Source organism: Melozone crissalis, unplaced genomic scaffold (assembly GCF_028551555.1).
Source record: "Melozone crissalis strain CALT ecotype California unplaced genomic scaffold, PUWL_Pcris_2 ptg000062l_1, whole genome shotgun sequence".
NCBI classification, from domain to species: domain Eukaryota; kingdom Metazoa; phylum Chordata; class Aves; order Passeriformes; family Passerellidae; genus Melozone; species Melozone crissalis.
In genome coordinates, this window is record NW_026535840.1 from 2,484,717 (window position 1) to 2,510,994 (window position 26,278).

The 26,278-nt window shown below is 40.8% G+C and overlaps 1 protein-coding gene across 4 annotated transcripts in view; it reads left to right on the forward strand.

The window, feature by feature from the left end:
* The window catches only part of CTNNA3 (catenin alpha 3), a 411,267-nt gene that overhangs the window by 305,095 nt on the left and 79,894 nt on the right, over nt 1–26,278 (forward strand). For all 4 annotated transcript variants that reach the window (XM_054288363.1, XM_054288359.1, XM_054288361.1 and 1 more), the window contains 2 exons: nt 7,434–7,634; nt 24,734–24,885. In XM_054288363.1, coding sequence (XP_054144338.1) covers nt 7,434–7,634; nt 24,734–24,885 — 353 coding nt within the window. The remainder of the gene's footprint in view (nt 1–7,433; nt 7,635–24,733; nt 24,886–26,278) is intronic.

Genomic DNA, 26,278 nt, shown 5'->3' on the forward strand with positions numbered 1-26,278 from the left:
CCTGTCTAGTTTTCCTACAAGAAGGTTTGCTGCCTCATGTTGGCCCAGTGGCTTTCTGCTCACTGTTATCAGGGTTAATGTGGTCAAATGAAGGTTGAAGGGCTTTGTTCCATTGTACTTCAAGAAGTTGAAGGTGGTGCATTTGTTAAGAAGGTAAATTACTCTCTTGGAAGAAATTCACTGGTTTTGGTTATAGCTATTTTGGTGAAGAGAATGCTGTTCTAGGAGAGAGTTGTTATTAAGATCATGAGTAGCTAGGTTATCACCATTATAATTGCCTAGGTTCATAGCTGAGACATGACTAGTCTGAATGAAGTTTACTGTGTTCATTCTGGAATTTAGTAGCAGTTGAAAAGGAGCAGGAGGGCATATTGCAAACACAGTTTGTGGTTAGAGTGATTTCTAAGGATTAAACAAGAATGCTTGTGACCATGGTCACAAGGGTTTTGAGGATGAGAGAGACAAGAAGATGTTGACTCTATGATCAGAAGGTTTCATTTATTAATTTATTATATATATATACTACATTATAACTATACTAAAAGGAATAGAAGAAAAAGTTCGCAGAAGCTATCTAAGCTAAGAATAGAAAAGAATGAATAACAAAGATCTGTGTCCCAGCAGAGAGTGAGAGCAGCTCTGCCGTGAGTGATCAGTAAATCCAAACATCCACCTGAGACCAATCACGGACCCACCTGTTGCATTCCACAGCAGCAGATAACCATTGTTTACATTTGTTGCTGAAACTTCTCAGCCTCAGCAGGAAAAATCCTAAGAAAGGATTTTAATGAAAAGATGTCTGCGACAAATGCTCTATTTTATTTACTCTCCATTGTCTTCTCCTGTCCATTTCCAATTCCTTCTTTTTCCCTTCTGGTCCTACAGAGCCAGCAGCATGTTACATTAATACATTAAAAATTCAGTGTTGCCCGTGCACATTGTTGAGGGGAAGTATGAACCATCTCCTGTAAGTTTAAAATATAAGCTGAGCTAAGATTCTTGGATGATTGTAGCCAGAGAAGAGAAATGGGCACCCCTGAGGCCCAGGTCCTTGCAGACCTTTACATGTGTGTGTGGAGGACGAGGTGGATTGCCCTAAAATCAGTAATTTCTTCAGCTGACCCAAGGAGGGTGTGTTTGGGAGGGCTGGGGCCGAGCTCCATGGGCTCATGTCACCCTGCATGTTTCTGGGGGAAAGTGCCCAGGGGACAGCTGAAGTCTGGACATGGAGCAGTGACCCCTGCCCAGCTGCACATGTTGATACATCTTCACTTTTCCTGGCTTCCCTTTATCTCTGTCCTATCCCAGTGTTCTCATGCTTCGTGTCTGCCTGTGCTCTGTGCAGATCCTCACTGGACCCAGGCTGCCCTGGGTGCTTCTGCAGGGACCTTCCCTGTTGGCAGAGCTCTCTGAGCCTGCCTTGTGTGAAGCTTCAGGGGAGGAGAGGCACTGAAACATGCTGGGAGTCTAAGCTGGTGCTTCCTTCATTTCCCCAAGGTCCTGGATGCTCAATGGGGAAGCTGACAATGCAGAAACATGTCTGCAGGCTGAATTTTGTGCCCATGAAATGGAGGGCAAGGAATGAAGCAGAAGCAGTTAGCATCTCAATCAAACCTTATTGTAGTCATGTTAAAAGAAATGAGAGAAAGACATCAAACTCTGGAAAGGATTAATATTACTGTAAGATTCTCACTCATGCAGGGAGAGAAATTTTCTGTAATCTGAAACCTTTATCAGCTAGTTAAACTGATAATTTTTGGCTGCCAACTCTGTGATTAGTAGATACTTATTTAAGACATATTTTTGTACTTCTGTTTTGGTGGTGATGTGGCACAGAATTTTGGGTGGGTTTGGTTTTACTGTGTAGGTTGGGTTGTTTTGTTGATGGGGTTTTTCTGTGAGGTTTTTTTGTGCTTTTTTTTTTAGCATTCATGAGATTAGATACTGACATTTTAGAGTCATTCATGCATATGTGAATGAAAATGAACCTTAAGGAGAAGCTGCCAACTCAATCAATGCTTTGTTTGCCCCAAGGTAAAATTGGGAAGAAATACACACTTCAGGTAGTATTTTCTGGGAACAGAAGTGAAGGCAGCGTTTCAGACTGCGGGTTGAAGTTTCTAAAAACATGAAGTATTGTGTCTCTTTTCCCTGAAAAATAATCTGGAGGGACTTGCACAGATCATGATAGATCCTGAAGAACATTGCCTAGGGGGTACCTTTGTGCTATTCCCTCTTTTCTCTCCTCAGTCATCTCCCATCCTTTTTCTTCTGTTGTCTTCTGGCTTTGGGCTTGCAGCCTCAGCTCACTGTTAGAGGCACCATATTTCTGTCTTATGTCCCATGGTGTACTGGATACTCTAAGATTTTACCTTTTTTTCCAAGTTAGCCTGCTGTTTCCTGGAGCACTCTGTCAAATTTTGTAGACATATTCCCTCAGGAAAATCTGTCCCATTAACATGAGGCATGCATGTTAGCTCAGGAGCCTTCTCATGTATGTGCTTGATCTTTCTTGGCATCACAATTCCCCTTGCAGAGGGAGGTAATGGTTAAATAGTGCTGAAAGAGTCTGCCACAAAGGGAATAATAAATTCATTTTCTCTAGCACCTACAAACAGCAGCATTTGTCCCCACTTGTCTGCATCAGTTGCTGCCACCCTTGGTGTGAGACAGAATGACAGAGTTGTCAGATGGAGCATCAAGAAAAAATATTAGAAATTTTCATTTTGTTTCTTAGATTTGGCAGATGAAGAATGTTTAGCTAATACAATTAGAGAAGAAAGGATAGGTGTTTTCCTTGTTCTAAGTAATTATTTTTCTGTACTTTTCTATTAATTTAAAAATTCTTCACTTGAAATTGCCAGGAACTTTGGACATTAAGTGATTACTGGTGATTTTATTTCTGAGTAGTGACTAAGACAGTGTCTTGCTTGTAGAATATAGGTATTTTATTAAAAGAGCTGCAAGTGCCAAGAAAATCTATTTCATAAGATTGCTGATGGAAATTTAGCCTTGAGCATTGTCTGAACTTCAGTATGTAGCAAAAAGGTGGGAATTAGATTAACTTGGGGTGGGGTTTTTTTTGTTTTGAGTTTTTTTGGGGTTTTTTTCTGTCTGAATGCAAGAAAGGTGGTAACATGGAGTTGTGTGCTGGGACTTGCACTTTCCATTTAATGGCTTTAAGTTCTCTTAAGTTTGGCACTAAAACTTGCTAAATCTAAGGATGGATGTTCTTACCAATTATTTGATGTCAGATATCTTCCTGGAGTTCATCAATGCATTATGAGTCTGTGGGAGTGTGTCTTTTGCTGTACTGGATAGTGCCTTTATTGGAAAACTTGGAATTCTTTTCTGATGAACACTCTGAAGTGCCATGCCTGGGGAATAGGAGTTATCTGAAAGGAAGCTGACTTTTTGTACAAAGTTTCTGTGCTTCCCATTTTATCATGTCAACAGATGGGAAAAGATAGAAATCATTTTTTGACTAGACTATCTCTGCATAGATTTCTAATTTTATGGTTTAGGTCTTGCAGAAAAGGAATGTTGTATTTTCTGTCTTGTCTTCAGGAGACCAAGTAGAGTTGTATAATGCTTCTTTACGTACTAAATTTTTAAAATTTCTAGCAATTATTTTTCTTTTCTCTTTTCATAATGTCTCCATTTAGTTCACAATTTAATTTTTTTTAGCTGAGCTGAGAAACTTTAATTCAAATGCTTCAGCTGAGTCCTTATCAGTGCCAAGTGGAGTGGAAGGGCATTGCCTTTTTCTTGGATGACATGCAGAGGAAGAGCTATTGATTTTGTCCCAGAGACAGTCTGAGTCATGGCTTTGTCAGACAGCTTTATTAGCCATTGGTTAGCTCAGCTGAGATATGATTTTCGCCCATTTTTGACTAACACCAAACTCCCAGTGGGAAATCAGAAGGTGCAGTGCACTTGCTCATGATAATTGCTCTGGCAACCATGGCAATCTGACAATTTCCTTAAACATCTATCAATCCACTGTTACAATTAACTCTTCTGCTAGACATTGACTCATGACAAAGAGATGATCCATCATCCTAATCTTCCTTTTCTGCTCTGGGGGAAGTGAGCTCCTTGGCTGAAAATCAAAAGTTGACCTAATGCATTTGTTATAGGAGGAGGAATTAAGAAAGATAGAGGCTGAAACAATCTTAGCTGGACTCTGATCAGTGCTGTTCCTTTTCTATTAGATCTCCTAAGGCAAATGTATCGTCTTATTGAGCCTTGGGGAAATGAAGTTAAGCAAAGTTTTATTGATTGTGAGGTGGCTCATCTGGGAGGAGCTTCAGAGCATGGTGAGAGGCTGTGGTTATTCAGCACGTGCTGCTGGGAAAAGTTTGCTGTTCCCTAAAAGTGTTCTTTGTGCCATCCCTTAGAAAGGTTGGGGAACTGGGAACGTTCCACCATGTGTTCCATTCATACAGTATGTCTGTGAGACCATGGGCAATTTTATTTTTTTAATGCCCCTGAGATTCATCTAGCATTAAATACCCAGGTAACTGTGATCTTCCATTATGGAGGCTTTGCTTGGTAGGTCCTGGAAGAGCCTTGTGTTTACACAGGATTCAGCCCTTTATTGCTGTCTTTGCTGGACAGTAAAAAGCAGTGTATTCTTCACAGCAAGGCCCTTAAAGTGGTGGTTGTACTCTCCATTCTGTCCTCTTATCTGAAGAGGATAAGGACATTCTGTGTTTACAGAGATATCCTGTGATGCAGCCATTTCATAAACTGAACTGGAATTCATGAATTTTTGCATAGGCAGCATCCCAAGGTAGTCATGCCAGACCCAGTTAGTAGATTAGGATTACCTAATGGTGTGTTTTATCTGCCCAAATTACTGTGATTGTCTAATTTATTGGATAACATAAAACATAATTTAATACTCTTGTACAAAATGGGGCAGTCATGTGAATTGACAAGAAACCTGTAAGCTCTGAATTAATTCATGGCTTAGTGCAAGGGAAGTTTCACTGATGCTTCTGAAGATGGAACAGAGCTATTGCCTTCACAAAATGCACTTCTGATGTTCTTGTCATACACTCTCTTGTGAGACAAAGCAGATTGCAGATCTGTGTAGGAAAGGAAATTCAAAACCAGCACTAATGGGGAAGTTTTAAAGAGGTATTTAAGCTTTAAAGCAGTAAATATATTATCATTTAAATATATATTTTATGATACTACCTTTGTACCGTAAGTTCAATTTTATATTTATGTTACTTTGCTTAAAAAAAAAGGAGTGTGTCCTTCAATATTGGTTGTATAAATATAAATATTAATGTACCACATAACTGTTCTCTCTGCAGTTCTTGACATTATTGTCTTCTAGCTTATTTGAATCCTTACTTGTGCTTGTTACGCTCTGGATAAGGACCAGTCTGTAGTATCAATATTTTTTCCTTTGTCTTTATCCTTCCTGCTGATGTTTTTTCCCCCATTTCTACATATTTGAGTATCAAAGTAATGGTGTGGTAAGTACAAATTGCCAGCCGAAAAATTTATATCTAGAAAAATAAAAGGGTGATAATTTACTTCAGAGCTTGATTTAGCATGAGCATCCTAAGGCATCGATGTAAAAGAAGTTAGTTTAGTTGTTAGGAATTGTTTATCATTGCAGACTCCTCTCATTATGGAAGATGTCACAGTGGCTTAAGATGGTTTCAACAATAATGTAGCAGATTTAATAATTTTTTATTCATTTTGTAAGTATTTAATTTGTATGTAATGTTTTGTGGTTTTCCTATTTTTATAGCACTTTTTGACTCAGTATTTGATTGTTGCTCTTGCTTATAGGAGAGCATTACAGTGCCTTTGAATTGTAGGAATCTCTCTGGTAGGGGAACTTTCAGCAGCTCAGTGTAGGTTTGCAGCCTGCTGAGCTGTGTCAGCAGTGTGTGAGTGCCCCAGTGGTGGGTGCTAAAGCAGTGTCCTTGTTGTGAAAAACACCAATCACTTGTTTTTAAAATTTTTAAAAGTTTAATAGTAATAAAATGGTGAAAAAATATAGTAACACAATTAGAGTAATAATGATTTGGACAAATTGAATTAGGACAATATGAGACAATAAAAACAAAGAGTTATGGACATCTGGGTACCTTTTTCTTGGCAGCACGAGCCCGTAAAAGGACCCCCGCTAACAAAGGATTAACCCTTAAAAGCAATAGCCTGTTGCATATTCATACACCTCATCCATGATGCATAAATTCCATTCAAACACAGGATTCCGTCTGGGCAGTGTCAGCTTCTTCGTTCTAATCCTGACAGCGCCTCCAAGGTGGGAAGAAGTTTGTTTCTTCTGATAAGAGGGCAATAAATTCCCTTTCTTTGAAAGATTTAGGTGTCCTGTGGCTGCTATCTCACTGCAAGCCCTTTCTGTTAAACAAAGCATCTTACACAGCATAGTTTCTGTTTTAACAATTTTTATAGCCTGTCAGGATCTGTCCTAGTGAACAGATACCCTGATGGTTCATAGGAATGATCTCAGAGTGCAAAAACCAACACAGTACAAGGGGGTTTGCAGTGATAATCAAATCAAATGCAGTTTTATTGAAATAACCACAGCAAAAATGCGATAGAGGGATTAAGGGAGAGAAAAAGATAGAGAAAGAGAGAGGAGAGAGAGAGAGGGAGGGGATATAGCTACCAACGCAGAGACTAAGTCCTTTGGTCCATTCCAGTCGAGGGTCCACCTGCGATGCTGGGGAGATCTCAAAGGCTCTGGCTAACTCAGAACAGGTAGTCCATGCTCTCAGCAGTAAAGGAGAGACATTGTTTTCTTGGTTCAGTGGTCACAACCTGCAGGTAAACATCTCGCTTTGGTCAGCTTGCCTCCCCCACACACCTCCCCCGGGCTGGGGGTTTCAGTCCCAGTCCTTGGAAGGAGCAGAGGGGCCTTTTAGGAGTTTCATGTCTCAGTCTTTAGTGGAGAAGCTTCTTACATCTCAGTCTGTCTGTCACGGTGGTTGTAAAACAGGTGAGGGTCTTCTGTGGGAGACCACCTGAAACTCAGGACAAGTCCAGCCAGGCCGAGAGGTGGGACAGCTTCCAGAGCTGCTATTGTTGCAAACGGGGCACGGTGCCCTCTTCTTAGCATACAGCAAACACACCTGTGAAAACATAGCTTAACACTGAGCTTTCAGGTCTCAGGGCCCGTGGTGTGTGACTTTTCTCCTTCAGAGCCAGATATTCTAGAAAGGGGGGGGGGGGTCTTCTCTTCAGTGGTCCTCAAATGATGATTGTCAGGCAGATGAGGGAAAATTCAGACAGACTCTCACAAAACTATATTTAACACAGTACTTAAGAGAATTAATACAGCATTAATTCTTTCTAACACAGCACATATAACATTCATCTGAATATTTGCAAAAAGCCAATCGTAACATACGTGCATTTTTTCCCTCTTGTGCTTGCAGAGAGCCACATCCTGGAGGACGTGAACCGCTGCATCGTGGCGCTGCGGGAGCAGGACGCCGAGGGCCTGGACCGCGCCGCCGGCGCCATCCGCGGCCGCGCCGCACGGGTCGCGCACGTCGTGGCGGGGGAGATGGACAACTACGAGCCCGGAGCCTACACCCAGGGGGTGCTGGGGCACGTGCAGCAGCTCTCCGGGGCTGGTAAGGCCGAGCACGAGGCTTTCATTGCCTGTCGCCTTTCCTTGGTGCGCTGCCTTCAGCGGGGATCCCGCGGGCATTGCTGTAACACATGGGGGTGCACCGATGGTTCCCTCTGATGTGGCTCCTTTCAGCCAGCTGTTGAGCTAGGACAAGACCATGCGGTTCAAACTGATTTTTAATGTTTTATTTGAATTACATGGTCTCTGTAAGCTTTCTTGAGTTATGGCATCCCCCGTTACTGGCGTCCTTAATGCATGTAGCATTGTTTGGAGACTTGGAGCTAATGAGGTAGCAGCTTCCCACTTCATTGCATCTCACCATGCCTGCTCTAAGCAGATGAAAGGCAAACTCGGTGAAGGACGTGTGTCACAGACATCTTTTGTGAAAAATCCTTTCTTTAGGATTTTTTCCCCTTCTGAGAAGCTGTGGCCTCAGCAACAAAGTGTAAACAATGGTTATCTGCTGCTGTGGAATGCAACAGGTGGATCCGTGATTGGTCTCGGGTGGATGTTTGGATTTACTGACCACTCACGGCAGAGCTGGGTCTCACTCTCTGCTGAGACACAGACCTTTGTTATTCATTCTTTTCTATTCTTACCTTAGCTAGCTTCTGAGAACTTTCTCTCTATTTCTTTTATTATAGTCATATTGTAATATGTATCATAACATAATAAATCAAGCCTTCTGAACATGAGGTCAACATTCTCACCTCTCTCTTCATCCTGCAACACTTGTGACCACTGTGACAGATGTGCATGATTTGTGTGTGCTCCCAGTTTAAAGACTGTTAAGCAGTAATCAGATGTCCCACAAAGTCTTCCGTTTTACAAAACAAATTTGAAATTTTCTAAAACGCTTAACAGTCTCCTTTACATTTCCATAATATTAAAACAGAGGTCATCCTATATTGGAAAATGCCTGTACTGGCCACAGGGGGTGAACCTGCACTGTTCTATAAATGGTTCCATAAATGTTTTCCATAAATGAATCTCTGGCTTTACTTAATTAAAAAAAAAAATCTATGGTATTCTCAGTACTTCCATGTTTTAAATGGTTGCAAGTCTCATAGTGGGGAGCTAAACTGCTCCTGAGAGATTTTCTGGCAAGTCTGCACATCCCTGGAATATAGGATTTGGCTTCCTGAACTCAGAGATCTAATTCCTTGCTCTTTCAATCTAAACAAATGTCGAGTACCTTACATTTAACTGACATTTTACCACAAGAAAAGGCAGGAATTTTGTTTGAGCTCTTTCTTAGTAAGTTCAAGTATGTCCAGGGCAGAACTGCCCTCATGTGAACAGGAGTAAACTGACATTGCAGTGAAGTGGCAAAAGAGAAGAATGAGGAGAGTTTGAAATAGGCTTGCCTGTTTTTATCTTTTTTTCTGATATTTTGATGGGAAAATTGAAAATTTTTCACCATTGCACTCCTTTCTTCATGATTTCTGGAAGTACTGTGACGAATACTGAGAGGGAAGCTGCATAGAAAAGCATAGTTTAGATTCTCATGTAAAAGCTGAGCCTGTTTTTCTTGAAACTAGTACTGCTTAAAGACTTTGGGAGTTGGCATTGATTTCTGTTCTGTTGCCTTGCTTTGACAGTAATATATATAATATACCTGAACCTGTCCATCTGCAGGAGACAGGGAGGCATAAAACTGGTTGTGGTTGGAATGTTTGCTTGTTTCAAGGGACATCAAGCATGGTCACAATCTCAAATGACTTTGCAGTACTTCAGAGAATTCACTGTCTTTATATTGATCAATAGGAGGGCAAAAAAGACACACACTTTTCATTTTCACCTGTATTTGTGATCTGCAGTGAACACATGTTGAACTGAGAGGGCTGCTTGGTTTTGTTTTATTTAATTTACAGGTAAAATGCAGGTAGGTTGCAGCCCACAGGTGTAACCTAAACCATTCTATCCCAGCTGGGTCTTTCAGCTGATTGCAAGGGGAAAGCTCACCAGGAGAGAACTCTGTATTTATGCTGCCATAAACTCCTCAGTTAACTTCCACAACAACCTCAGGCAGTGTAGGGTGTCCTTTATGCCTAAGGAAGAGGTAAAGTGTTACTCATGAGAAATTACTGCAGGCAGAGTTTAGAATTAGTGAGAACAAAATTAAAGACAAAGAGCATACATGAAAATTGCAGAGAACTAAAAATAAAAATGGAAGAGTGAATGGGAGAAGAAATAGGAAAGATGCAAATTGGAGGTAACAGAAGGGAGGAAATGTGCATAAAGAGGAGCAGATATATTTACTGTTTCTTTTGACAAAGATCAAGGTTAAATTGTAGCATATATGATGAGGTAATGTATAAGAAAAGAAAGATATTGAATTCTCTGCATTGCAGTATGTGAGGAAAGAGCAAAGATCACTATATGTCTCTTATTGCATTTTGATAGGGTTTATGTACTATTGTATCAAAGTAAAATGAAACTTTTAGGAACTCTGTTTTATAAAATCCTAAGGTATTTCTTCTTCAGAACTGGAAGGGTGATCTTGTTCTGTTCTTTTAAATACCAGTCTCCTCTGTTATTTTATTGCCTGCCAGAGACTGCAGCAGTTAAACTTTAGTCAACAATTTATATTATGGCATATATCTGTTGGTAGAGTAAAAGGTTTGTATTGTAAATTTGGTCTGCAGTTCTGCTTTAATGCTGAACTCTAATGATATACATATAAGTATAAAAACATAAATTCTTTAGTTACTTCAATGTCTACAGATCTTTTAAGAAAAACAAGGAAAAGGGTGGAGACAAAGATGACAAGTATTTTAACTGCAGTGAGCCAAAGACATTTAACTTTTAGACTTTTTTGGAGTGCTTGGGTTTGTGTTCAGTGATTTTCTTTAAAACCTTCACAGCCTTCAGTTACATTTTGGCAGCATATTTTAGCATATTATGTGCCTGTATGAATGAATTGATTTAGTTACACTAATGTAACACCAGGATTGGTGTTGTGATCACCTTCCAGTCTCCCCTTTCCCTTCATAGCCCTTTCAGTGTGGGTGCTTCTACAGCCCTGTATTAATACTGACCTCCTACACCTGAATCTTTCTTGTGCAGTAATTTATTAATTGATTCTCCAAGAGGAATTAAATCTACTGCATTGCTTTTTTCTGGGGAAAGGTAATTTACCTTAGCCATAAAAAGACAGTGCTGTTTTCATGATACAAGCCTCCTTCCATCTTGGGCTTTTTATGCAGCTTTTCCATTTCTTGCAAGCCTGTGTGCACCAAGCTAATGGCTTGTACTTTCCTGGCTGCTTCACCTGCCTTTTTTAATTCCAGTTTACAGATTTGTCACAGCAGCTTATGTGAAATGCCTGGCAGTTTCCTTTGTCCCCTGCCTCGAGTCTTCTGCAGTAGGGATTGTCTTTCTTTGGAAATGTGGCTCTCTTTCACCCAAAAGGCACCCTCCAGAGAGAATGCAAGAGGGGTTGTCTGTATTCTCCTGCCCACTCTGACATTTAGTACTTATGTTGTCATCTTCTGGTAAAGCCCCCTGAGCCACTGTGGGGAGACAGGAGCACTTCAGAGACTTCTCTGGCTTTTCCTAAGGGTTTCTTCAGATGGGATGAATGGGCAGTTGAAGGTCCTTCCCTCTTGTTGTAGAACAAAAGATACCAATATGACTGACTTTATTCCAAATTATTTATTTAGGGGTGGCTAAAATGAGGTGAGTACACCTTACTCATTCTGTGGGGCACACAAAAACAATAAGTTCTTATTAATTTAAAAAGGTTAATTTAGAATTTTATTAATTCAGAAAGTTTTTAATGAAAAAGTATTTTCCACTAGTTGTTCATCACTGTCAGAATAAGATCTAAAGAGGATACTTGCTGTTCAAGTCTGTTTAGTGTTCAGTGATTTTCACTCTTGCTTATGAAACCCAAAGACTGCTGAAGAAGAGAATTGACTTCTGTCACTTCAAAATAGATAAAGAAAGAAAATCCCCAAGCACTTGAAGAAGGAGAGAGGCCTGAGCATGCAAGCTTATAGAATTGGTGAACTTGTGAAATTGGTGCTCAACCCAGACAAGGAACATTTTATCAGCAACTATTCAGCAGAATTATTGTAAGAGCTAAAAGGAAAAAAAAATGGGCCAAGAAAAACACTGAGGGTATTTGCATGACTTAGCCTGAAATATGCTTTTTGATGAATTCCATGGTGATTGTGAGATAATAACTTAAGAAATAGCCCTTGATTCTTGTGGTTTTTACTCTGTTACAGAGTCAATAACTTCCATTTGGTGGAGAATGCAGTGAGGCTTTTTTTTGTAGGACTCTGTTTGGATCCTTCTGTGAAATTCTGTTAAAAATGCTGGCATTAGAAACTGGATTTAGCTTCTGATGTAAGAATGTTCTGAAAAGTAGGGGGAAAGACCAACATTTTTTTGGGTTCCAGGTAATCAAAAAATGACCGTGAACACTGAAATTTCTTTTTGCCGATCTTTTCTTCCTTTCCTCTAGCTCAGAAATATTTTTGCTTCGCTGTTAATAACAGTGCAATGCCCATGTTGATTATAGGCACTGTGTGGGCATTAAGGTGCCTTTAACTGCACATCTGCTTCTTTGAGATGCTGTTGCACTTAGTGATCATGTAAAGCACTGAGAAGAAGCTGCTCTCAGTGCCCAGCACAGATGCCCTGTTCAGGGCAGTCCTTGAGCACACACTCAGAGTCTCCAGGAACTTTCCTCCTCAAGAGAAATCTTAGTTAGAGCAGCCTTGAAAATGCAGCATTGTTATGAAGTAAATACATGTTTCTGAAGGTAAGAAGTTTGGTTTTGTGGTGTTCAGTTGAGTTGTTGATGCTTTTTTGGTTGTTAGGTCATTTTTCTGGATTAGGATTGTAAATACCCTTCTGCTGCCAGTTGTGGATTTGGCACACATGGTCTTGGTCCGTCTGAGCTCCATGGGGAGTGGGAGAGAGGTAATCATTGCTCCCCTGGTAATGAATTTGCCACTTTGGTGGAGCCTGGTTTACCTGCAGCCTGGTTTTGGAGCAGAGGACACGTGGGGAAGCTTCCCTAAAGTCAGAACACCACTGAGCACCAGTGTTGTCTTTGCTTCTGCAGTTTCCACAGCCCCCACAGGGAAAGTGGGGATGGCAGTGTAGTGATGGGCAGTAAGGGCTTTGTTTTTCTCTCTCCGGTGTTTTGTGGGCTGGGGTTTTTGTTGGTTGGTCGGTTTGTTGGGTTTTTTCAAGCGGAATTGCCCTTCTGTAGTCATTGTGTGTGACATTTTGTGATACTCTTCCCTCACCTGGAGCTACATTAAGAAGTGACTTGTTGCTGTCCAATATCTGTATAACTTTATTATATCCCTTTTAATATATCTCTGTCTTTTAGATCTTAAGGACCACTGGACTGGTCTGGTTCAGTAGAGTCCCTTCATTAATGACAGCCCTTCCCTAAGCTGATAACAAGATCAGGGACTCTGCTCTTCCTTTCACTGTGTTTTTTTAACTGAAGCAAGCTCTTGAATTTGCACAAGGTTATCTCCATGCCCATATCAAAGCCATTCCTTTCATTTCAGCTGTGACTTTCTTGCACAAGCTTTTAAGTGCCTTGACCTCTGTAATTTTAAGGACATTTCATTCACTTCCAGCTTTGTAACCTTTCCAGTTATTTGGAATGTGTTTTCCAGAGCCTCTGGGACACAGTTTTATCTCATTACTGTTATCATAGTGCTTATCTTGTAGCCTTGATCCTACAAGCCCTGATGCTATTGTTGCTTTGCATTTTTGGGGAGTTGCAAGCACGCTGTGCATGATGCACTTGCCCATGGTTAACTTGCTGTGTCTCAGGCACTCCTTGATTATTTATTTCCTTTGCCAGTCCACATTCAAAGAATCCTTTCATCCTCTTGCCTTTTAGAACAGTGCGATATGTTGGAGATGGCATCTTTCTTACAGAAGCTGATTTTTGTCTATTTTACAAATTTTTTGCAGTAGGAACATTTTAGTTCTTAATGAGCAGCTTTGGCTTCACCTGATGTGTCCTGGAGCCAGCTGGTCAGACCTGCCTGCTGGGTTATCCCAGTATGTACTAGAGTCTTTGGAATACTTTGGAATTTGCCACTCTTCTGACCATTTGCTTTTGTAACCTTTATGTGTCAGAGCATAATTTGCCTCCTAAGCAGGATTGTGAACTGAGTAACTGGATTTCATAGATTATCAGATTATCAGGAGTTCATTTTCATTTTCTATTTCATAGTATCTACGAGGACTGTTTTGGTTTAAATTGTGAATATGAGTCCAGTTTCAGTAAGGATTTCCTTAGACCTGAAAATCTGCAGGATGTTTTTGTTCTTCAACTGTAGCTCATTCTTAAGTTCTTCATAGAAATAATTTCCTAACTGGAATGTGGAACAGTTTTCATTTTTGCATGTAATACACTATGTTTTATAGCAAAAGTCATAATTTTGTGACGTGCCCCATCATAATCAAAATTAAATGATTGCCCCACCTTCCTCCAATAATACTTTCAACTGCATGCATCTAACTCTGTTTAAGATATTTTTAGTGATTCCTTTCTGGCAGCATGCCCTCAGCTCTTCGTGCTTCCTTCCGTGCAAACCATGAACTTTCAGATGTGGAAATGATGCAGTAGCTCTTGATGGGGGGAGCACATGCATAATTCAGTAGTATTTATATATGCCTGTGTATGTATGCTTGGATTGTAAATCTGTTCATGTAGTAAAATTGATTCTTGCTGAAATCATAAATGATAAGCTTGTCTTCATTTTGGCCACCTTGTCTCAGTAAGTCTGTCACCACCATCCATTGCACTACTGGGAGAAGTGGCATTGAATTCATTATGTACCAAATAAATTTCTGTAACTAGGGCTTCTCCTCACTTTCTGGGGACTGTATTCTGTTTGCTACCAGAATCCCCATCTCTGAAGCTGGTTTTGTTTGCTGCAGGCTTTGTTTTGTGTCACAGTCGATGAGAACACCAGAGCTCCTGCTCAGTTTACCCAGTGCTGTCAAACAGCTGCAGTGGATTGGAGTGATGCAGTAGGCAGCAAGGTGCAGGGAATGCATCCATCAGAACTGAAGCATTTGCCATGGAGTTTCATGCAGGAATGTACATCTGTCTGTCACTCACACCTTTCTGCTTGTTGTCAGGCATTAAAAATTCAAAGGTAGGCAGCTTGAGTCAGCAGATGGAAAGGCCTGTATCTTGGTATTGTGTAAAAAAGTTGTTGCAGAATTCCTCACCCTTCCCAAGCACTGTAAAACAGCAGCCATGCTTTGCTCATGGAATACTGGGCCTTAGCAGCCAGGCTAGGCAGGGAACTGTTGGTGGCCCTCCTAATCAACAGGAACGTTTAGGGAAAACCCATAGGTGTTCCAACAGCTTGTTTAGTTGAAGGGTTTGTGGGTTTTTTTTCTTAGGGTTCAGTTTTATAATTTCTTTCCTGACCTGAAGCTTCAAGTAGCATTCCCTGTGCCAGAACGTGTTTTCCCAGGAACCTTAGTTTTGGTGTTGAGGGAGGCTTAAAATAATTGTCTGGTACTGGATTCCTTGGTCTGAAGTCAGAAGTGTTTAGTGAGCAATTCTGGATGATACCAGCACACTGTTGGTTTTGATATGCTTATTTTTTAGGAAGGGGAGGCTAGATTTCAGGAGATACCGTGAAGCAGATCTCTGAGGAAGCATTCATGGTAAAATAAACAATATTTAATGATAGTGTGCTAAACATCAAAGTGGATACATAGATTATAACAGGAGTGCCAGAATAAGATGGGAAGGATGTAAGAGTGTGACCCTTGGTAAGAGGATGGCACTGTGCACTTTCCAGAGCAGGCCTTGTCAAACTCCAGGTGTTGGGGAAAAGCTTTCTGGGGAACAGAGGGTGCTGGGGATGGGTGGGCCTTGGTGCAGGTGACTTGTGAGAAGGGGGAGAGAACACGGGGAGGTGACAGCCAAGGGACAATGGATGGAGACTGCAGCTTCCCCAGAGAGCTGCAGTGACTCTGCTGCCACTCACTCTTGGTACAGACAGGTGGCACAGCTGAGGGCAGGGCCACAGGCTGCAGCACAGAAAATCAGGGGGAGTGTGGGCAGAGCAGGGGATTTATTCACTCTAGTGCAGCCCTGGAGCAAAGCTGCTGTGACATTTCTGTCTTTAAAGGCTTTCACAACTTAGCTGGACAAAGATGTGACTGATGTTGTGTTGGTTTTATGTCTAAGGAGGTCATATGCAGAATCCTTTCAAATTATGTGTGTAGGATGTTTTGCTTGTGTTAGATGCCGGCTGCATTCACTTAAGATGCACTTTAAGTTCATTAAGAACTTAAAGAACTATCTTTAAGTTCACTTAAGAACCATCTTTTCTGGGTAATTAAATGCTTTAATGTGGGCATTCATACTCTGCTGTAGCAATGTCAAGTTCTTAGAGAAGAGTTCTTTATCTGTTTAGGACTTGCTTGTTACTAGAAATACATACTGTTACTATTAAGAAGGACTTTGAGTGTAAAAATGCTTGCGTATACTTTGTTCAAAATCTGCAAATTTCTCCAGAATGTTAATGCAGACCTCTTCCATGAAGTGTTGTGTATTAAATGGTGGTCAAGCATAGAAACATGGCAAATGGGTGCAGTCCATCTGTGTGGTTTAGTCTGATATGTTTCCAAATAGGCAAAGAAGCATTTAGAACCTGTAGGTGCTCTGTTTTTCAAAGTTTGTTTACTCTTCAGTGTGTTCTTTTCAAACCATGGCAATTACTTTCTTTTCCTGAGAGCTAATAGTAAAATTTTCAGCAGTGCTTCAGATTTCTTTCCAGTAACAACATTGTCCTCTTGTGTTTATTTAATTTGTCCACTTGTCTTGCTTGTCTTTTATTCTGTGGGATAGGTGAGTAAGAACCTGTACCTAAAAACACATTTAGATTTTGTATCTTAATAGTGTTAGAAGCAAGTCTAGATTTATTCAGTGTAGTTTTGTTCCGTTTTTAACCATTGTTTGTGAGCTGATAACTGGCTTTTTTGAATCTTCAGTAGTCTGTATGTTGGAGGAAAATCATTATGTCTGCATTGTAGGTTGGGAGGAGGCTTTCTTGTAGTCCATCTTTGTAAACTCTAAACCCCAAGCAAAGAACAAAAACACCTTGGGAACCTTTTCAGCCTTTCCATAGTCTCTCCACGGAATTGGATGTAGCAGGAAATGTAATTGGCAGTCCCTCTCTTGTCTGCAGCAGTCCCCTGCAGTTGGAGCTGCCCCTCAGTGTCTGTACCTGTTACAAGTGATTCTCCAGCTGTTCCTTTGCTTCCTTGTGCAGAGCTTTCTTTAGCTGAGCACCTTTGCCCTGCTGATGACAGTAGCATTAGCACTAACAACTATAAATGTTGCTAATTAATTTAATCACTCGCTGATGGAGAGATTTCAGGGGAATACTGAAGAAGGTTCTTTTAAATATTATTGATAAGCAGTTGGGTAAGATGGGATTTCTTTGTAGGGCAGAATGTGTAACACAGGATGCAGTTATGGTTGGCATACTGAGTGCCAACAGCCCCTTCAGGTTCCTGCTTTGAACCCTTAGAGTGCCACTTGAGTTTGGCACCTTGGCCACAAAGAAGCTGCCCATTGGTATTTCACCTCTGCAGCTGGCAGGTTTACTGCTCTCAAATGATGATGTGCTACAGTTGAACATTCTCATCAAAAATGTGGCAGCATCCCTTTATCACTGTTGATTTTAATCCATTTCACTATACCATGTTCTAACAGTGGAGCTTCCACCTGGCCTTCAGCAATTAGAACCTAATTCCAAATGCACTGCAGCAATTGCCACTGACTCCTGTGGTTGTGGTGCAGCCCTTGGGTTCCTGTTCCTTCTGCCTGGTGCCAGTGTTTGTGACCCCACTGCTCTGAGGGGCTGCAGCAAAGGCAGAAGCACACACACACTTACTCTGTCACTGCTGTCTGAATCATTCCCAGGCTAGCTCTGAATATTAAATTTAGAGACACTATTTTTCTGGCACCATTCAGAAAAATATCTTTTCTGTGCTTGACAGCATTTACTGGTATTTCACTGTAATTAAGTGTTTGAGGATTTTGGCAACCAAGATGTATTTTTTTTTTTGTGCTTACTTTTAAAATGTCAGCAGTCTTCCATGAAAAATAATTCTTCCTGATGAAATTATTTCAGTTATTCCAAGTTACTGTGGAAGTAGACGTAGAACTAAAATGTAGTGACCCTTTTCCCAATCCATTTTGTCCAAGGAGATTTTGTCTTGTATGTTTTTGTTGTTTGCTAACATATGTCAAAACCACAGTATCTGACTCTGCCTAAAAAGCTGTATTGATTTTCTGGTGTTTCCCAGTGGGATATGCAATTTTTTTTTGTCTTTGGGCCAAAAAAAGCTTGGAATCTTGTGCAGTTTTATTCTTTGTGGCTAATTCAATTAATTTTAGGTTTTCTAGGTTGATGCTACACCCACTGGGAACCAGATTTCTAAAAAGTCAATATTTCTAGTAATCTACCAAAATAGGTGGCTGCATTTCAAAATTGAATGTTTAAATTGTTGTCTGCTGTTAATGTTTTGAAGACCAACTCATTGTCAGCATAGTTATATTTGAAATATGGAGATATGTCTTAGTTACATGTTCTGAGCTTGTGAAAGGACACTGGTGTCTCCCAAAATAAATAAAGTTACTGCAGTACATGAAGAGCAGCTGTACCAAGCAGCTGTAAATTCAGCACCACTGCCATGCCCCCTCCATAAGGACTGCCTGGGGATCACAGACAAGTTGGTGTGTTGGAAACTGCTGTGCTCAGTTGTTTCTTCCCACTTTTCTCCTTTAAAGGGTAACTGTAAGTTCTTTGTGAATTACCCCATTCTCTGGCTTTGGTTTACAGCACAATGCATCTACAATGCAACCAAAGAAGGTTCACAGAGAAGGGTTCAGGGTGGTTGTAATTTTATTTTTTATTGAACTCTCAGGACTTTTCTTTCCCACTTAAATTGCTAAAAAGCTGCTCTCTGTTCAGATAGTCTCTCTTACGTAGAATGAAGTCACTTGCTCCCCACAAGGACCTAAATTTCCTCTTAATTTCCTTTTGATGGCATTTCCTGTGTCCTGCTCAGTCAATTTGGGAATATTTGGTGAGCAGCCCGTAGAAATTGCCTCTTTGCTCTTGCTGGCTGAGCTTTGGCTGTGTTTGGGGTGTTTTTTAGGTACAGACTTCGGGTATTTACTAGTCTTAGCTTCTGTGTAGCTATATGGCATCCCATGTAGTGCAGATTCCTCTAAATGAAACCCAGACACTCAAAGGAAGGGCAGGCATGTTCTGGGCTGAGGAGTGGTTCCTGTTCCCACAGCTTGTGATGCCATGCTGTAGCAGGGGACTGATGAGACAAGACAGGCCCACATGGTCCACACTGTCTGCTAAGGAATGAGAAATAAATTCTGAAATTCCTCTCATCTGTCCTAGGGGGAAATGTCATTCTCATCTGGGATCTCATGGTCAGTCTGTCCTTGAGCATGGCAGCAAAATGTATTAGGTAGAGGGCTTCAAAAAAAGGAGGATGATGTAAATTATTGAAATGATCTCTCTGCTCCTTTGGATGCTGTGACCTGTCTCTAATGAGTTCCCTATGCAGGGAAGCTCATGTGCTCCCTCCAAAGCATGGCCACAAAGAAACCCTTTGAAGGTGGCTGAGAGGGGTCCCACTGAAGCCTTGGGCTGTGATGTTCAGCTGCAGGGCACTGCTTCAATTCCCAGCTGCAGTGTTCCATGCCCTTTGCAGGCTTTCCTGGGATTCCTAAATCCCAAACAATCCCCTGAGCCCATGTCACAGAGAGCAGGGACTGCTGTGTGCACCTGAGCTGTCCTGGTGCAAAACAAAACAACTCCTGTTCCAGGTAGGAGGCTGAATCACTGTCATGGCTGTGTTCAGGGGGGAATAAATTAGGGCCGTTTCAAAATTAAAAGCAGCAATTTACTGGATTGTTACTCATTAATTACACTCATTGCCAATAATTAGGTCTCACTTGCTATCAATATTTTCTCACATTCAGGACAGTTAACTCCTAAAAATCTTACCCTTGTTAGCAGTGAAGATCTGCTACCACAAAACTGCTGTTGTGTTCAGCGCAGTTTCTGTATAAATATGTCTGTAAACATACACATACAAAAATACTCATGGTGCCCATTTGTACATAGCTAGGTAATTATATACTCATGTCTACATGTATATACACACTCAGCTGTGTTTTGTGGGTCTGCCAGCAGTCTGCCAGCTTTGCAAGCTGCAAAATACACAGCTGCAGCTGGCACGGGTGTGAGTTAGAGAGGCAGATACAGCTTGCTTTTTGTTAGGAAACTTTTTATGTGCATCAGGCCTCTCCTTGGACTACTTCATGTTCTATTACACTGTTATTATGCAGAAACTTTGGCATGAAATGCTAAATTCCATTATGATAATTTCTAGATCTTTATGCTCTAAATAGTCAGGGAAGGGACAATGGGGGATTCTGAGGTCGTGCCTCTCATACACTGGCCTAGGATTGAAGCTGCCAGAGGAATATGAGCTCTTTCAGGTGTTGCAAGTCCCACAAATAGTTAATCTCTTCTGCATAAAACCTGTAAACTTGTTACCAAATAAGGTGAATGCTAATATAAGGGGTATATCAAATACCTATAGTCACAAAGCTCTTCTGCTTCATTCATATATTCATATATATGTAGATATATGTAAATGTATTCCTTAGAAAGCCTTTGGATACAGTGGCAGAGTAAGAAGTTACCAATTTAACATTGTATCACAGAAATAGAGGCTTGAATTAGGAGTTTGTGCCATAGTGAAATTAGCTTCAGGAGCTGCTTCATCTTCATGTTAGGATTGCTTTATGTGGATTTGTAAGAGTCGCAAGTGGTTGCAGTTTCAAAACCTGCTTGTGTTATTCAGCTCAACCTTTTCCAGTGAGTGCACAGTACTCTTTTTTTGCAGTAATTCCATTATTATTTCAGTGTATTTTGGAACACCTCTAATGAAGCTATCTCCATCAGTCACTGAAACAATCTGTTCCATTCTGAATTTTATCTTGGGTGCTGTGACTCAGGCTGCTGCCAGCAGATCCCTTTTATTTCACAGGATGTCCCTTAGCCAGCACAGTTGCCTCAGCTTAGATGGGTTTTATTTTTTTCATTCTTTATGTACCATTCTGGATTGCAGTGACATGAAGAGTAGACATAATACTTAGCAGTAAAATTGGCTTGCTGGAATAGGCAGTGTTCTTACCATCTGGAATTCTTAGACACCTTTCGAGAAGAAATTTACAAATGCTCATTTTTAAATCACAGGAAGTGCAAACTATTACCTGATCTCAAAGAATGTAATTAAATAAAGAAGTACTGAATAGAGGCTGTGTGGCTATTATCTAGATTTCTTACCTTTCTCTAGAATTACCTTGCATTTAACAGGCAGCTTTGTTTTTAATCTTTACAACCATACTTTTCTTCACTTCCACTGAATTTTTGCCGCTGGAAAGCTGCTTAAATCCTCTGTAAGCAACCTGATGTACCCATCACACTGACTTTAATGCTAGGTGATCAGGTTATGGGGGAATAATGAAGTACTTGAGGTACACAGCTCTTGTGTCAAGTCCCTTCTGCTGCTGCCACCTGTGCCTTGGGGTGGCTCTGGGCTGCTCACACCTCTGGTAGCTTGCCTGCTGCACATCTGCTTTATTTCAGTGCTCTGCTATCGTGCTAGCTTCATATGAAACTCATCCAGTAGCTTTTTAGGCCATACTTGACTGTACTTCAGGTGGGTTTTTGCAAGTTTTCCTCCTCTTAGAGTCCTAATTCATGACTAGCAACTTACCCTGATTTTCTTACCTTCAGAAGGAAAACCATTTTTTCACTCCAGCTTGCCCAGGTTTTTTTTTGTTTTTTTTAATGACTTGTTTGGGCACAGAAGATGCCTGCAGGTGGCTGAATCCCCAGGAGAGCTGTCTCCTGTGTTGAAAGGCCGCCGGAGTTAAGGCAGAGCTGTGGCAGGGCTGCAGTGTGTGTAGCTGGGCTCTGAAGCTGTGCCACAGAGAGCTTCAGTCACTGCCTGTGCTCTCACTTCCATTTCAAAGCTGCCTTTGAAGGAGCAGCTCTTCAGCCTTTGTTCCAGTGGGAGCTCTCCAGCCTTTCCTCACTCTGCTGGCACCACTGGGGAGGTTGCTCAGAGTCTTTGTACATGCAAATAAACACTGAAGGGAAACTTGGCTTATTTACCACTGATTTTCTTGGGGTAAATCGTGTGTTTGCTAGTTTCTTCCTTTTTTCCCTGAGTGAAGAAATGTAAAGATTTTGAATGAATAAAAAGAAGTACATTTTTTTGGGGTCAGTTCTAGGAGGTGGTGACTGTTCCTGTCTGGCCAGGTGTGTTTGAGTGTTGGACACAGTTTGGCTCTGCAGCCTGTTGGCTTTTCACTGTCAGCTGCTTTGGTGGTGGCTCAAGTGGGGTAATCACTTGCCACAGCTGAAGTAAAAGGTACAAACACAATGCAAAGCTGAGACTCTGTTTTCCTGATTGTTTTATTGTTAAAAATCGCAGGCACAGAGTTGCTAATTGGAAAAAAGGGATTAGTGAAGTTTAGTTTTCTGTGTGAAGAGCTGGGCCCTGACAGCTATTAAACTACAAACTGGCTTCATTAGTTGGTTTTGATTGAAGATTGCAAAATCAAGCAAAAACATTAGAGGACTAAGAAGACATGCCTACAAGGAAATATGAAAAGTGTTATTTAAAAAAACAGTGGAATTAGGAAACACTTGATGAATTTTAAAGCAAATTAGTTTAATTTCAATAATATATTTTTGATAGTGTGAAATCTTCAATTACTTTAGGGACTTTGAACGTTATGCTTATGAACATATTGGTATTTTCCAAACATCCTCCTTTCTGCACCTTCCCTCTCAGGGAAAGCACAATTACAGATGCTCATATTGAAATTTGCTTTTAATTTTTGTTGCAGGAGAAGCAGAATGGAACACAAAGAAAACAGAAATGTACAAATAAAACAAATAAATCCCCATAAAAATTTAGTACTTCTCAGTTGTCTAACACTTGATATTTTTAATTTTACTAGTTTTATTTTGCTTTTCAGAGACTGAAAAAATAAGTAATTTCCTCCTGTTCTCAGTTGCATCCACTTCTCTACTATATTTAGGCTGCCTAGAAAAATAAAGCCAAGTACAGGAAATATGCACATTATTGGTGCAATTCAGTCCACTTGATGCAGTGTTTCAGAGGGTTGCTTGACTATTTGAGGTCTATGAAGTATTTTGGATGTTAGTTATCCATGGGTAGGAGCTCATATACACACCAAAATGCTCTTTTTTTTTGTCATTGATTGGGAGCTCAAAACTGAAATAAATCCCAGTAGTCTTGGATTTGAGGGAGTTGTCCTATCACTTACAGGGAAAATGAGCAGGAAATAAGGCCTGTTTGATAGCCCAAGTGTATTTTCACACTTCATTAGCAGATTTGTGTGTACATGCTTTAGAACTGCAGTATAGTCCTGTGTTTTAATTGTCTGTGTAAAAGTGCGGTTGCTGCAAAGCCCCATCTGAAATGCTGCTGGAGGAGAGCCCTGAGTGGTGGTTCTGCACTCCAGTGCAGCCTGGGTTGCTCCACTTGGAATTATTTTGATAGTCTAAAGGCCAAAATCTTTGTTTAACTAGAAAGAAAACCATTGCAAAATGATGAAAAGTTCTCATTCAGTGGTGCTTCTTTGATTTTTTTTAAGACCAATAAATAGGCACTTGTTCTCCTTAATTATTTTATGTGATTGCAAATGAAAAATGCCTTGTATTTTTTCTGTACTGTTATAAATCTTTCCACTGACCTTTTTGAAGATATGACAATTCCAGTGATATTCTGAAGAGGCACTGATTTTAAATACCCTGTTTTTCAAGTTAAGTGGCAACTACTTGTTGGCTCAAAGACAGTGAAGTTACTGTAATTTGAAAATGAATTTAACTGTCTCCAAGGGCTATGTGGGTCTCCTCATCAAAGTTAGGGAGGAAAGCATTATTGGGGCACCTAAGTTGCCAGGTTTTCTAATTCAGAAATCATCATGCCTTCAGCTGAAGCTTTGTCTGCCTACAGATTTATTAAATACTTCAAGATTTGCCTGAAATGTTTCACATCAATGGTATCAGTAGTAGTGCTTTCGTGTGTCAGGGATTTGTGAATTGCACAGTGTGGAATTGTGGAGGGTGGAACACAAACAATATTAGTGTTTGAAACCAACACATTGCCAGAGAGAGAGCTTTAGTACCATGAGGTTTGTTACTGATATTGAATATTACACAAGTTCAGTTTTATCCCTCTGCATTTGTTTCCTCTCAGACTCCAAGTGAAAGGAAATGAGTTTGGTCTGGGCTTGTTTGGGGTCCTTCTGTGTGTGATGGATTTTCCATTTGCATTCCTTCCGTATTCTGTGCTGGGTTTCCTTTGCTTCAGGGTGGTGTGAAGGCTTGAGGGAGATGCAGTGCTGCCAGGTCACCATGCAGAACAAACCCCTGGGGCAGCAGCAGAAAACCCCCAGCCCTTCTGGGTGAAGGTTAAAATCCAGCTGACTCAAATGCACAGTTTGTTTGGTTCAAACAAGATAAATTGCCCTGGCAAATTCGGGTTACAGCTGTGGGACTTGCTCAGTTGAGGAATAAACATCAATCTTCTGCTGGTTACATCTCCATTCAGACTGAAGGCAGATTGGGAAATAGTGGAAGTCTGTTCAGCTGTGGTTGTAACTTTAAGCCAGGTTGTTCATCCTGATTCTCTGGGTAAAATTGCTATTGAAATCACCAACAAATTTTTACAACTGCTTCCCCAGCTCCTCTTTTAAAACTTCTTTCTTCTTTTAATACTGTACAACCACCCACAGCTTATGTGCTTACCATGGGCATTTTAATAACTACTGTGATAAAAACTCCAAATGTATTCTCACTTAAAAGTAATTGCACTATTACTGTAATGCTTTTTAGAAAATAAAGTTTTTATCAATGTCAGGTGTTTTGCCAAAAAGAAATAAACTACATGTTCTTTTATGCTCACTGAATTTTGTTGTTTTTTGGTTTTTTTTAATAGTGATTCCAGAGTTTATTAGTCAAGTAAATATTGCATTGGAGAGCTTAAGCAAGAACACAGTGCATCTGTTTGATGACAACCAGTTTGTTGACATTTCCAAGAAGGTGTACGATACAATCCACAACATCAGGTGCTCCGTCATGATGATTCGGGTGAGTCTGCAATTTGTTCTTTTCATACCAATGGCTGAGATGGGCCAGGATGTCAGAGCATTTCTGGGAGCATTCAGAGCTGTGTGTGTGATAAATGCCCCCAAGCTCATGTCCAGGATGAACTGGCCTGGGAAACTTGGGTTACGGTGAAACGTGTGATTGTAGCTCCACAAGTCTAGAACTGCATTGAGTACCACATCAGAATGTTGCACAAAAATGTCTTTACTTCTTTAAAAATACATACTTTTGTTTGGTTGGTAAAGATCTTTGTTCACTTCATTAGTTGCTAACTTGCAGCTACAAAACCAAATCTCGTAGTTCTTCAGCTTTAACCTGTGGAATGTGGGAGAGAGAGTATTTTCAGGTGATTCTGATATTCCCATATCAAATTCTTTCAGCCTTACACCAGAAGACTCAACCTGATTTCTTTGTCTCACACAATTGCAATCACTGTGCTTATGTTTGTGTTTTTCCTGAAGTTCAGAAACTGAATCAGAGAAGCTTATTTTTACAATTCAAGCCAGAATTTTGTCAGATGCAGAATTTCCCCCAAATATCTTCATAAAGAATGATAAACAACTGAGCTGCAATGTCTGTATGTTCAGAAATTTCATTTTAATATAAGATTAAGCATTAATAACAACATAGATAGATTTTTCCAAGGAAGTTTATCTTCTGCACTGACTGTGCAGTTGAGAACATGGTGGGAAACAGATTCCTTTTCTTGTGAATACAAAGCCATGACAGCCCAGCCTGAGCAGCAGCTGATGGGAGATGGGTGTGCTGCTCTGCTTCATTTCGGTGAGACCCCTCCTGCAGAGCTCCTCCAGCCCTGGGGTCCCAGCACAGCAGGGACAGGGAGTGTTGGAGTGTTGCAGAGGAGGCACAGGGGTGATCAGAGGGATGGAGCCCCTCTCCCACGAGGAAAGCTGGGGCTGGGGAAGTCTCTGTGGAGGCCATGCTGCAGCCCTTGGGTACTTACAGGGGCTTGTAAATGAGAACAGGCTTTTCTGTAGGGCCTGTTGTGATAGGGCAAGAGGTAATGATTTTAAATGAAAGAGGAGAGATTTAGCTAGACAAAAGGGAGAGATTTATTGCAGTGTGAGTGCCAGTGAAACACTGGCACAGGCTGGCCAGCAAGGTGGTAGAAGCCCCATCCCTGGAAGCATTCCAGGCCAGGCTGCAGGGCTCTGAGCAAACTGCTCATTGCAGGGGGTGTTGGACTTGGTGGCCTTTAAAGGTCCCTTCCCACCAAAACCACTCTAATGTGAAGAACATTAGTCTTAACATACTGCATTGTGTAAGGTAAAGTAGAATTCAGATGTGCAGAATGATTCCAATGTCTCATCCTTATTGCAGTGTCAGTTAGGAAGCAGTTTGTACACTGAGGACA